The sequence below is a fragment of the Cyprinus carpio genome, chromosome B23 (genome assembly GCF_018340385.1).
Source record: "Cyprinus carpio isolate SPL01 chromosome B23, ASM1834038v1, whole genome shotgun sequence".
In the NCBI taxonomy this organism is placed as follows: Eukaryota; Metazoa; Chordata; class Actinopteri; order Cypriniformes; family Cyprinidae; genus Cyprinus; species Cyprinus carpio.
The window spans coordinates 15405056-15418835 of NC_056619.1; the positions used below are offsets into that span (position 1 = coordinate 15405056).

Genomic DNA, 13780 nt, shown 5'->3' on the forward strand with positions numbered 1-13780 from the left:
TGCTGCTAGAATATCTTAACATACAATATATATTTTAAAATAAAGAACAGAGCCTCTGACGGGTAAGCATTATGTCCTAAAAAACAGAATCAGAATGATTTCTGAAAGATCATGTGACACTGAAGACTTATAATGCTGAAAATTCAGCTTTGCCATCACAGGGATAAATTCTATTTTAAAATATATAAAAATTTAATATATATAAAATTGTAATAACATTTCATAATATTACTTTTTTGGAATATTACATTCAAGAACATTAAAATTCTTACTGACCCCACTTTTGAACAGTAGTGTATGTGTGTAATTTGGCACTGTTACCTGGTGGATGACGCTGGCTCTGTGGTCTGTCTTTGCATGCGCTGCGTACGGCGCAGGAAGTGCTCCCTCATGGAGAGCTGCACCTCGGCAGGGATGTCGGGAGAGGTGTGACTTATTTTAACAGCTGCCTCCAGGAAGCCTATCGATGCCATAGGATACTTTTCCTTCTCAGTCGCCATAGTGACCTCAGACGGCTGAGGACTGGGCAGAAGAGACGGTAAATGAAACGAGGGGCAGTCGTCAGGTGCGAGGGCCGCAGAACTTGACGAGAGTGCTTTGTTCCTCCAAGGGACCCAGCACAGCTTCCAGGAGACGAATGCAGTGAGCAACAGCAGCGCCAAGGCACACGCTATTATCACACCGATGGGGAGGCCAACAGCGATGTCTACAGCCGGGCGGAAGCAATGGGCCGCACAATATGGACAAACAGATGGTCAAAACAGTGAGACAGACAAGAAAAGTGCATTAGAAGGGTCAAATGAGCAATGACTCTTATCTATGGAGTTGTTTACTGTAATATTTTGCCAATCAAACACTGAATTTGATACCAAGCACACAATCACACAGTGTAGAAATGATGAAATGTAATTAAAGTTATCACAGATACAGGCCTGTAATCTATTTCCAAGGGAACAATGCTAGCGGAAGATGCCGCAGCAATATCAAACACTCTCACTGCAAAGCTTTCCACCCATCAGTGGCTCTTATGCATGTAGGCGGAAAGCATGCCCTAACTCATTTCTTCACGATTAAAGAGAATTTGCTTGCAATAGAACAAATGGACTGGAGAAGCTCCAAAACTGCTGACAAGCACCATGTAAACATTCATTTAAAAGAAAAGGGAGATCTGTCATTTTGTGTGGGAGCTCTATAGGAATACAGGTTCTATAGGTTTTAAAGCAATAATATTGAGGCGGCTACATTTATTTTTATTTCCCGTCTGAGGTGTGTTTGCACAGTAAGAAATACTGATTGCGGTATTTTTTTTATCCCAACACTCTCCGCCCACTGCTTCGACCAGTTTGATTTATTTGAAATAATGCATGCTAGGATCTCCCTGGGCTTCCTGAGGAGTGTACAATGTGTCCTTGCTCAAATGGAATATAAATCTCTTCTGACAGTTCAAAGGGCTCAGGGCCACGTCTAATTTAGAGTCTTTTAGAACTTTTGTTCTTCATTCAGTTCGTGACAGCTGTAAGTACACAATACAAAGTGAAGAAGACTCAAGGTCAGAATGCAGAATTGGAGAAATTAATCAAAACTTTGGTAGCCATTTAAATATAAAAAATATATTTTATAATATACACAGAAAAAAAAGAAGGCATATACAGTATATTTGCACCAAATCACCATTTATTTGATAAAAAATACATTAAAAACAGTAATATAGAGAAATATTATTACAATAAATATATTAAAAACAGTAATATTGTGAAATAATATTCAATTATTATTAAATTCACTATAACTGTTTTCTATTTTAATACATTTTATATTGTAAAATGCGGGCCCGGCATTAGAGTGGGCCCCAGAGTGGGGAACGTGATTTGAAATGACGGGGACCCCTGCGGAACACGATTTTTACAGACGGGGCCCGAGTAAATGTGCCGTTCAGGGGGCCCACAAACCATAGCGGCGCCCCTTCCAGGCATAAACAATTTTCTTCATACATCCTGCTTTAACAATGTTTAGATATTTGCTAGAAAACAAGACAAATATACTGGTTCAATGATTTTTTTATTTATTTATTTTGCAGTGCATCATACTGCAAGTGCTGATGTAGCTTCTCTAATGTTTCTAATAGTTTTGATGCTACAAGCCGTATTTTTGCTGAAGTTCCTCGTTTTATGTGAATAAGCTGTCAAGCATTTTCTGTAAATTCTGTAAACTGCTTTCTCTAAAGTGTCCATTTGAAGGGCTCAGGGTTTAACCCGTGTGGATATGAAATTTCTAGGTCCAGGGATTTATGTGTTCAGAGGATTTCCACATTCAAACGCTGCCAAAATGATCCAGACTCTGAAATGTGGCTCCCACTGGTTTGCCTCTGTTGTCTTTTGATTTCTTATAAGTTTGACTAGCCTGCGCAGCTGGACAGCGGTGATAATGTCAAGCTGATGTGGCAGTTTCGTGGTGTGGTTAAATAATAATTTTAATCATGTGTAAAATTAGTGAAAATTTTTTATAAGAATGTAAATTTAATCCTTTTCACATCCAAAATGAATTAAATAACAAGGCTATTACCCAGTGTGAGCATTTATGGTATGCAATTTATGGTATGCTGGATATTAAGGATTAATTGGCTGTTAATCAGCATGAAGACAGCAGCACAGAAAACATGCGGCAGTAAAGCAATGTGAGCACTGGGGTTTTCTTCCATCCACTGAGATATGGATAATGAATCCAAACAGTATGACACTGTGACTCCCCATGGACCTGGTTGCCAACCAGCATGATATTCCACACAACGCTGGTTATAATACTCAGCTAATGAGCCGTGCATATAATGGTTCATAAATGTAACCAGTCAGTCAAAGTATATTTTTCCCAGGGCTGACCAGGACAGAGGTCATAAGTTTGAGGTGGTTAGAGCGATCAGTTGGAAAAAAGCCTCACTTTTTTAATGGACTAACATAAAAAGCCAGACTAAGGTAAATGGCATCTAACATTTTTTTTGTATGTTCACTATATGAAATATAATGAAAAAGCCCCCCCCCCCCACACACACACAAATATCACAAATTAATAATTGATAAATAACTATGTTTTAGGTAATCATACCACACTTTCACTGCCTTTTTTTAATACACACATACACTTATTATAATATAATATAATATAATATAATATAATAATATAATATAATATAATATTGTTTTTACAATACAATATAAACATGTTGTTTCGGGGAGACATATATTAAGGAATTTTACAACCTATTTAAAATGAAAGTTATTTAAACACACATACTTTAAATATAGGAATTTTACTATATATATGTGTGTGTGTGTGTTTTTATTATTATTATAATTTTTTTACACAAGAAAGCACAGATCACTGGATTGGATAACAGCTACTTTTTTTATTTTTATATTAGTTATTGTTTTTACTGAAAAAACAATCCCAACCTCTGATGCATAATGAATCCAGCATTTATATTTGAGGAACCTGTATCCCGTCTCATAAACCTCTCTTGGCACTCAGCAAAATTTTCCAGCCCAGTACTGCAGGAGCAGAGAGGAGAACATGCTGTCCTATGAGATAGCACATGAAAGGAGGCGGCTGTTAATTTCCCCCCTCCTCCTCAGGCATAGGGTTCACCGGGGTTGAGCCATGTCTGGAGCACATGAGTAATATCAAGAGGCCCACAAATTCAATTAAGATTTGTTTTGAAACCAAGTCAGAGCACAAACTGGGGCCCGAGGGTTTTCCCTTCAAATGTCTTCCAATGTAACCTGGTTTCCATAGAAACCCAGCTATAAGACGCGATGTGTGCCCTGTCAGCTCTCATCATCGAATCCCAAGCAAAAACAAAAAGCTTTGTTGTGCGCTCAAAGGACAGCATGAAATGAAGAATTAACGCCAGGCGACAAACAACAACATTAAGGGGTCATCTGAACCTTGAAATACAGCCAATTAAATCATGGTCCTTCTGTTAATTACAGGGTAAAATTGCAACAAAATGGAGAACTGTATTAACACTTCCTAATTTACCCACACACAAAAGGCAATCAGGAAGACAGGGGGATACTGTGTGTTAACCAAACTCAGCGGCCCTCAATTACACAGTCTCTCTTCCTCCCACGCATCTCTGACAGCTGATATTTTCAGGACAATGGGAGCACATTGATAGGAACTGGCATCACAATCAGTGGCTACCATTAGTGAGAGCATATCATGCCTCTGAGCTAGATCTGCATTCCCGTGTGAACACATTTATATTTAATATCGATGCTGGAATTGGTGGAAGAATGCACTGCAAAGTGTAAATCTGTCTCCTTTAGGGTCTATTGCCAGAGGATGTATGCAAATATAACCACAGAAGGTCTAAAGCCTCCGAGTCCACCGAAGCCTTGCTACATTTTTCAAGATCAATTACATCGGCTTGAATAAATCAATGTGACAGCTCAGTAAAGAGCGCTCTGTGATCTTTAGTAACAGTACCATATACAAACACTATTGTTCAAAAAGAGTACTTTTTATTACCACTTTTAATTAGCACTATCAATCAGCAAGGATGCATTTATAATGTAGGCTATATAAAAAATAATAATGAATATAATAATAATAATACTTTTTTAATGTTTCCATTATATATATTTAAAATAATTTTTTATTGTTTGAATTTTCTTTTAATCAAAGAATCCTATAAAACATGAATCAACGTTTCGTCAAAAATATAAAGTTTTCAACACTGATCACAATGTTAGAAATCAGCATATTAGAATGATTCCTGAAGGAGAAATGTGGCACTGAAGACTGGAAAAATTGTGGAAAAAATAAATTAATTAGATTTGCCAATATTCTACAAAATTACTGTTTTTACTGTATTTGTAAATGTATCTTTATTGGGGGTAAGAGACCTACTGATCCCAAACTTTTGAATGGTAGTGTATCTTAATTTTTTTTTTTTTTTTTATTAATACAGAAAATGTAACAGAGCCAATTATGAACAACTAATTTATAAATATTTATCATATATTGTTTATTTAAATATTTAATAAACAAAATATTTTAATATTTTAAGTTTATAATAATACATCTGATCAAGCTTTTAAAATCTTGCGTAGGGAGAGAATACAGGACAAGTGTTTCCTAGGAGGACTTATTGAATAGGACAAGTGTAAAAATCAGGGTGCAGCCTTGAGGACATTCTTCAGTTGGGTGCTTCAGAGCATAAATCACACCACATGATGCTGCATGACATCCCAGGCTTTTTAGGGGAGCGTTTCTCCTTGCTTCTTCACAGAGCAAAATATCGGCTCTGCAAGTAAATCTCCATGCCACATCCGAGCCATTTTTAGATTGCTCTATTTCATAGCTCCTTCTCCACTGCAATCTCAAATCCCCTAATTCCCTGGATCTCCAAATGGCGGAGCGCCACAGCAAACAAAGCCGGGGTTCTCAAACTGAAGGACTGCTGGGAGCAATTCAGAATTCATACACTAAGACTTTGGGAGGTAAACAGCCTCTCGTAGAGCTTCAGGCGCACATTCATAAATTCATTGTAACACCGTCTGATGCATCTGGACCATGTTCTTAGCAATGACATACAGTCCCAGAGCTTGACAGACTCGAAGAAGACTTGGAGAAGAGATTTTTTCCATGTAAGTGAAAGTGATCTGAGGAATATCCTGCTCATATGAGACTTTAAGCTAAACCCAAGGGTCTAAGAAGAGAACCGCAAGCCTATCATCAAAATATTCGAAAGCTCACAACTCCACAGACACAGTTTCTTAAGGATAATGATAACCAAGAGACAAAGAAAATGCTATATTCACAGAACCATATTCAAATACACCAGACAGACAGGCGATGATTTTGGAATTTAGTCCTGAATAAAACATCTGGTGAAACATCAAGGAGATTTTTTTCCTTCAAGCACTTTAAATTATGGAAAAATGGAGAAAAGAAAAAATAGAAGGGGAAAAATTTAGGTTTATAGCCTCTATATGCATACAAGTTTTTTTTTTTTCATGGTGCTGTCAATAAATGTTGGTGTGCAGTGCAAAACAACAGTCATATTTAATCACCTTGTATTTATACAGACACCTTGTGCTGTGAACACAATATCACATAAAAGCATATTGTCAGTAACCAAGTTGTCATTGAAATGCTGCTGCTGTGAGCATGTTAGATATATTGCTGCTGCACATATAACATATATAAATAACCTCCAAATGTAACATACATGAATCACCCCATAGCAGTTCTATACAGGTGGAGCTGGGGAAGGTGGAGGGTTTGAAGTGCACTGCAACTGCTACAGCAAGCACTAGAAAGTATCTGAATGTTGAGCAGCAAGCTCATTGGCTGCTAATACAAAAAGAAGCAATCAGCTGTGCCACTGATGAATCATTATGTCAGACTGAGTTAGACCTAGCAGACTGCACCATTTAGAATTTCATGACAAAACTTTGGATATATACAAAGAATGCACTCACATTACTTATAAATGGGAAAAAGCACATCACACAATATAGCAGAATAAGTTCACCTTTTAAATAAAGAGCTAGTCACCAGTTAAATATGTTATTTAAATGTGAATGTGGTGAGCAATTTCAGGATTTCATTCCTCCTTATTCAAGTAGTCTTAGATGCCCAAAAAAAGCTGCCCGGAGGCATTGCAAATATGGTCGCCGAGTGAACAGACTTCTTTGAAAGGGACTTTCTGACTATTTGACTTTGTATGTTTTCTCTAGTAAACCTTGTTAGCAGAGCTTGTCAATCTAGCCATAAAAATTTAGATTATGAGAAAGCATGTTTTCACTTATTCATTGAAAACTTTTGAGTGACAATATTTGGAAGTGGGAACAATTTTAAGAGGGAAAAAAATGAAAGGTATACTAATGGGTACAGTGGAAAGATGTATTAAGTGAAGCATAATGTTAAGCGCTGCCATAGCCAGTCCCATGACAACACTAAGTAATCTGCTCACCTCCTACCTGAATGTCTCACAGGATGGTTCCCATGGCTTAGCAACAGACTGCATGCACACACACACTATTAAATTCCTGAACTCACATCCTTTATTCGACACAGCTTGATTGTCTGAAGTGTTTATTGATCTGAATCTACCACACAGACCTCTGTGAGAAAGGTGTTACAAATCACATACAGCTGCTGTGCACACTCACATCCACACTGCCCTATTTGCAATAACATGCCAGTGCAGATCTTTTCAACAGTAGCCAGGTGTTTATATGACGACAAATGTTTGTGGTTATTCTGTATCTTAATAAAAGACACTTCTATGTTTAGCTATTGCACTATTTAATATGGTGTGTGATTAGAAATCCTTTAATATCCTACGATAGCAAAATATGTCTAATTAAATATGGTCAAATTAAACATTGTAGGATTATTTATTTTATTTTATTTAATTTTTACATTGAGATGATGCTAAAACTAAAAATAAAAGCTCTTCTTTTGCACTTTCTGTTTATCAAGAAAAAAGTATCAGTTTCAACAAAAATATTAAGCAGCTCGACTGACACTGAAGACTGGAGTACTGGCTGCTGAAAATTCAGCTTTGCCTTCACAGCAATAAATAAATTTTAAAATATATTAAAATAGATAATAGTCATAGGAAATTGTAATAATATTTCAAAATATTACTAAAATATTAAATATTTTACTATATTTCTGAACAAATAAATGTTGATGAAGAGGCCTTTTTTTATTTTTATTTTTTTATCTTTCTGACACCAAACTTTTGAACAGTGTACTTTACAAGACATCTTATTGCTGAACAGGACCAAAAGTTCCAGTGACAATCTATGTGTCTCCTTTGTGTGTTTCTGTCTCACTACAAAAGACAATAAAGCTATATTAAACTGGCATATGCTATACTATATCATACTGAGCACACTATAACACCAACACTTGCACATCATTACTTCAGTTTGGAAAAAAATATTATGACAGGCTCAGGCTTTTTACTCCAGTAGCTAATGTGGTGAGGCTGCAGTATTTATTTAGGGCTTTGCATACATCTACATTTAAAACAACCATTTCGGAAGAGAAAATTAATTCTGATGACTAATTTAAATCCTAGTTGATATGTAAAATAATAATCATCTTTATTTTTAGAGCTTCTATTATAGTACACCCACTTGTGCTTTTATATAAACAGAAAACACACTAATTGGAATAACAGACAAGCAGGGGAAGATGAACTAAAACATTAATAAACATTTTTAATGTACTGCATTGATATACCAGCCATATCCAGGGCAGACACATAAGAGAAGAGAAGTTACTTTTATGACTGTAATTCAGCAACCATCAACGGTGTCAGTCATGTGAAGTCTTATCCTCAGAGCGAAGGATTCCTCTGCAGAATCAGTATCCAATATACTATTTTATATTATTTAATATACTATTTTGAATACTATTTAATATTTTAATTAAACATACATATAATTGTACACTACTATTATACATATTGGATGCTATTAAACTGTTTTTTAAAATTAAGAATAAACTACCTTTGTGTTATTTTCACAGTGTTTTTATCACTTTTTGACAAAAAGAAATCCGTATTATAAAAAAATAAGTTTCTGTTCTATTGAAGACGAGTTTGGAGTTTCAATATGGCACAAAAGTTACATTTTGTTGGTGCAGTTTAAAATTTGAGTCACTTTTCCTTATAATAATGTGTTGCAATACTGATAGCAGACATTTTCCTTGCCTGTGCATTTCAGACAAACAAAACTGAGATGTACTATAGGAGTTGCCATATGGGCTCAACAAACAATTATTTTCTTTTTTATTTTACAAAAAAAGTACAATCACAGGTATATGACATTTTTTTGAAAGTTGACTAAGTTTGTTATACTTATTTTTAGCACAGTGGATTCAGGTGTGCCAATTAACTGTGTGGGCTGGCAATAAAAGAGCTGCTGTCTGTCCCCGCTGCCCACTGCAGCATTTACAGTCTCCTTAATACCTGAACCCATCACACATATCTTCCTATTACACATATCCTGGACTTTAATTGGTTCTATCAGGAGTGATATATACCTACTTTATAGATCTTTCATGGAGAGCAAAAACACATCCTAGAAATCATGGAGGCAGATGCCTTCGGATGGACACCAGGAGCGTTATATGAGCGCGGGGAGATTTATATGACATGGAAAATGTGATAAAGTTTTGTAGGATTTGGCCCACGCATCTCCTGCTGGTTTATGGTTGCTTTCATCTGAACACGTATCATAATAAATTCAGAACGGTTTCATTTCTTCGCTGTAAAATTAGATTAGACTCATTTAATGTTTTACTTCTTTTACTACAGCTGGCATTAAAATGGTAAGCCCTGTCTGTCCATGGGAAAAAAAGCCTATTATGTCTGATTTTCTCTTGACACTTTATTGCTAATATGAGTCATGATTCTGCCAGCCTGATCTTGTGAAGTTGCTGTTTTATAAAAATATGGAACATGGGTAGATGCTTTCGTTTAGCATTTGATTGAATCCCAGAGAAAAAGTGTGTGAACCAAATTGAAAAGCCAAGCTATTGTGTTTAGCCATTAATATCATGTGTCAGACAGGCCTCTTGGCACAAATAGATATTTTCTGTAAGCAAAAAAAAACAAAACAAAAAAAAAGAGAAACATTTAGCTTGCTGGAAGGAGAAAATAATAGTAGGAAAAATATTGAGTATGAAATGCATGATGAATAGTGCTGCTTGGAAGTTCATTTGTTGCTTTTTATCAACATAAATAATTAATGAAAAAAGAATATGATTATACAAAATAAAATAATTTTAAGATTTTAGGATTTTAAATTATATATACACCCATTCTATACAGATGAAGAAACTAATGTGTCAGTAGAAGGTAATATCAGAGCTTTTCACATCCTTTCTTGTCAAAACTGTCTATGTGCATTACTCACAACCAACCAACCTCAGGCCAGCACTGGATCAGGGCTTATTTGAAGGTCAAGCAGACAGTTGTTGCAGATATAAACCTTTGTAAATAACATTAATGCTTTTTGTAAATTGCTGACTAATCAGTTGCCTTGATAGCTCAGGGCTTTGGTTCCTTCTGGCCTTTGGCCTGTGACATGAAATAAACATCATGTCAGCACTAGAGAGAGCAATGCATCACTTCACTGATCCGTGACTTGACTGTGGCATGACAGCGGGAGTCACAGGACTGTTGGGCGAAACATCACACTGCATTAGGACTGATGAGAAGTGTGTGGGGAGTCTATTTTGCACATTTTCAACGTAGAATAGAACGGGGGGGGGAAAATCATATTTCAGCTAATGCATCACAACTGGGTCTAGGTTTAATGGCATATGTCGTTCCCCCTTACTCCTGCCATTATTTGCTCATGTGGATGCTGTTCTTGTTTCTGTGAAACACAAGAGTATTGAAGAATCCGTCACACTGTAGATCGTTTCAATATAACGACAGTTTGGATTTATCTGGCATTGGATTACAAGACACTCCAGAATCAATGACTTTGATATTATTGATGCGGCACTGTATGTCATTTTGCAAAGTTGGGATGTAAATAATTGTAAAAATTTAACTATTTTCCAATAGATTTCCAGTAACAATCTACTACCAATGAGTAACGCAACCAAATGCTGCCGCTGTTTGTAATGTCTGAGCTGAGGGAATAATAAAAGGCGCTCACCTAAATATGTAGAAAATTCTGGTTAATTTTAGTTAATTGCTTCATCCTAAACGGCCATTTTACTCACATGTAGCATAATTCTGCTTCATTCTGTTGAATCGGTTCATTTAGACAACTCATTTAACTGAACAGTTTAACAAAAACGATTCACCAATGCATGTTATTGACCAGTGTTATTATTATTAACTAAACGAAAACTACTATTAATACTTTATAATAAGGTTCATTAATTAATGTTAATTAATGCATTAACTAAAATTAACTAATAATGACCAAAACATTACAGTGTGTCTTAATGTTAATGTTAATGAATAAAAGTACAACTTTTCATTGTCAGTTCATGTTAGCTCAGGTCCATTAATTAAAATGAACAGATAACTTTAGATTTTAATAATGAATTAGTAAATGTTCATGTTAACAAAATGGAACCTTATTGTAAAGTGTTATCAAATCTTCTCAGGCTATTGAGTAAAAGGCTGAAATAAATATAAATATTACATGATATAATAAATTATGTTTAACTTTAAATACTACAATTATTCAAACGAAATAAAATAAAGATAAATAGAAAGATTAAAAAAATCTATTAAAATGACAATACAATTATTCAAACGAAATAAAATAAAGATAAATAGAAAGATTAAAATATAAAAAGAAACTCACTCAGAACATTAATAAATATTTTAAATTTAACTGTTTTTGGCCTGTTTGTTAAATTAATATGTTTTGTTGTATTTAAACTTACCTGCTTTATTTAAAAAATGTAACCCTAATTTATATATATATATATATATATATATATATATATATATATATAAATTAAGATCTATAAAAAAATAAAAAATTCTTAAGCATGTTATGGTTATGCAACAGTTTTTTTGGGGTGAACTATCCCTTTAAAAACAACCACTGTTCTCACCACGTTCTGTGCAGCATTCTTCATTTACCTTGACACATTAAAGATTGATTTGCTAATCCTGACAAACTGTGAAGAAACATGTTTACTGGCCAAAGGATGTTCTCCACATGAGAGAAAGTTTTACAGAACCTGCTCGAACTGAAGTGATTAAGTTTGACAAGTGTCCTTAGTCTTGCTTGAGGGAGAATTTCCCATTAAAATAACATGAGGAACTAATACTGCATCTGTAAATTATTGACAGAACACACTACAAACTACTGTAGCACACAAACGGATACATAGAGCTTTCTGTCTCTCTCTCTCTCTCTCTCTCTCTCTCTCTCTCTCTCTGTGTGTGTGTGTGACTATCATAAAAATGAGATCCATTCAAGTTAAACAGCCAACAGCTGCCCTCCTCTCACAGAAGCACCATATCTGCATCTCTATTTATGTTTTACTATTCTGAATGATGTTATTTTCAATAATTTTCCACTCAAAAGTGTAGACTTGGTCTGATCCAGAGTAACACCCCTGGGGAAGAGCGCTTCTGTGTTTTACAGTCATAAGACAGACTGCTCCTTTACTGGTTCTCCTGGGATCACACACACACATTCTAAGCACATCTCACACCTCGCCACTCACATTTGCCACCTGCCAGTACAGACTTTACAAGTAACAAAATCCACAGTGTCTCACTTGGTTCACACATCCAGCTGTTACATGGGAATTCTTTACAGTTTTGTCTGCCAGTGACATTTGTGAAGCCCTAAAGCGTCCTGCAGGGACAGAACCGTTGGGTAACCTCTCTCTTGACACCGTCAGCTCATGTTGTTAAGGCCTGTTTACAAGAAGTCAGATAGAATGACACTCAGCAACAGCAAACAAAACTATGTACATCAAGTACAATAAAGAATTTATGACATGGTAATTACTTTTTTTTACGAACAATTAAAAATATTAACCTAGCATCTACATGAAAAAATACAGATCATTGCAATATGCTAATCTGATTTACAACACCTGGAGTAGGATATACATTAGCATTACATTAGCATTCCAATTCCTCTCATCGTATTTACATTAATTTCTGGACACAAATGTTTTTGTGCCATAAATGTCATGTGACTAATCACTCTCTAGAGCTGCAGGAAAAATGATGTCATTACACCACTAATGGTACAACAACAATCACAAACCCTTTTCTGGTAACTACCCTGAGCTGTAATGTGAAAGACGGCAGACAGGGAAAAATACAGTCCATTTCACTCTTTAAGGGGGTAGTTTATCCTCACATCATTCCAAGCTACTTCCTTTCTTCAGCAGAACATCAAAGATGATAGATTGTAGAATGGTTTTGTTGAAGAATTGTTTTGTTGTCCACATCTTGTACAAGGACATGTACAATAGTTGCAATGTTTCTAAACTTTCCAAGCACTCTTGTCACTGAAAATGTATTTTTAAATTAAATGCATTAAACTTATTATATTAGTGCTGGGCGGTTTGACCAAAAACAGTTTAAATTTAAAGCAAACATAGAAAGGTGTGATTTTAGCTTTGCAAAATTATGCTACATAAAACATATCTGCACCAAACAAAAATAGCAGATGGGCTGAACTGGAATGCAAATTAACTCTCTGACAGCAGGTGGCGCTTATGGAGCAACGATCCAGTATTTCCCTTGTTACAGCTAAAAACAAAGCAGTGTTGCACTTATTAACAGTACTATAATATGCATTATACAGAGTAAGATGAAAAGAAAATACCATCTAAACTTTTCTGAAGACAGTTAGTTCCCTTCAGAGATACATTTATATAAACCTCCACCCCAATTCAGTATTTAGGATTTTCCTCCAACATTTTGCACATCGCAAACAGTGATCTTGCTCTGCTTGCTACAGTATTTTCTCCTCTTTGCATTCGTCTTCAGTATCTCTGGCTTCTGCTAATGGCTGTTTACAGTTGGTTTATTTGCCAAGTTAAAAAATTAGTTGTGTGTTATTAATAGTTCTAAAAATTCTCAAACCACTAGTCAGACGTGTATGCAGTTAACAAGGACCTCCTCTCAATTCACAACACTGTCTGTTTTTTAAAAGCACATACTGTTTACGTAACCGGTTTACCGTTTGAAACGGTATATCACCTAGCACTATTTGTCATAATTTTTGTTATGAAATGATAAAAAAATACAAGT

At 35.4% G+C, this 13780-nt stretch overlaps 1 protein-coding gene across 2 annotated transcripts in view; it reads right to left on the minus strand.

Annotated features, from left to right (window-relative positions):
- Positions 1-13780, minus strand: part of LOC109048606 (synaptotagmin-6-like) — a 42238-nt gene that overhangs the window by 14087 nt on the left and 14371 nt on the right. For both annotated transcript variants that reach the window (XM_042750739.1, XM_042750738.1), the window contains exon 2: positions 322-706. In XM_042750739.1, the coding sequence (XP_042606673.1) occupies positions 322-706 (385 nt within the window). The remainder of the gene's footprint in view (positions 1-321; positions 707-13780) is intronic.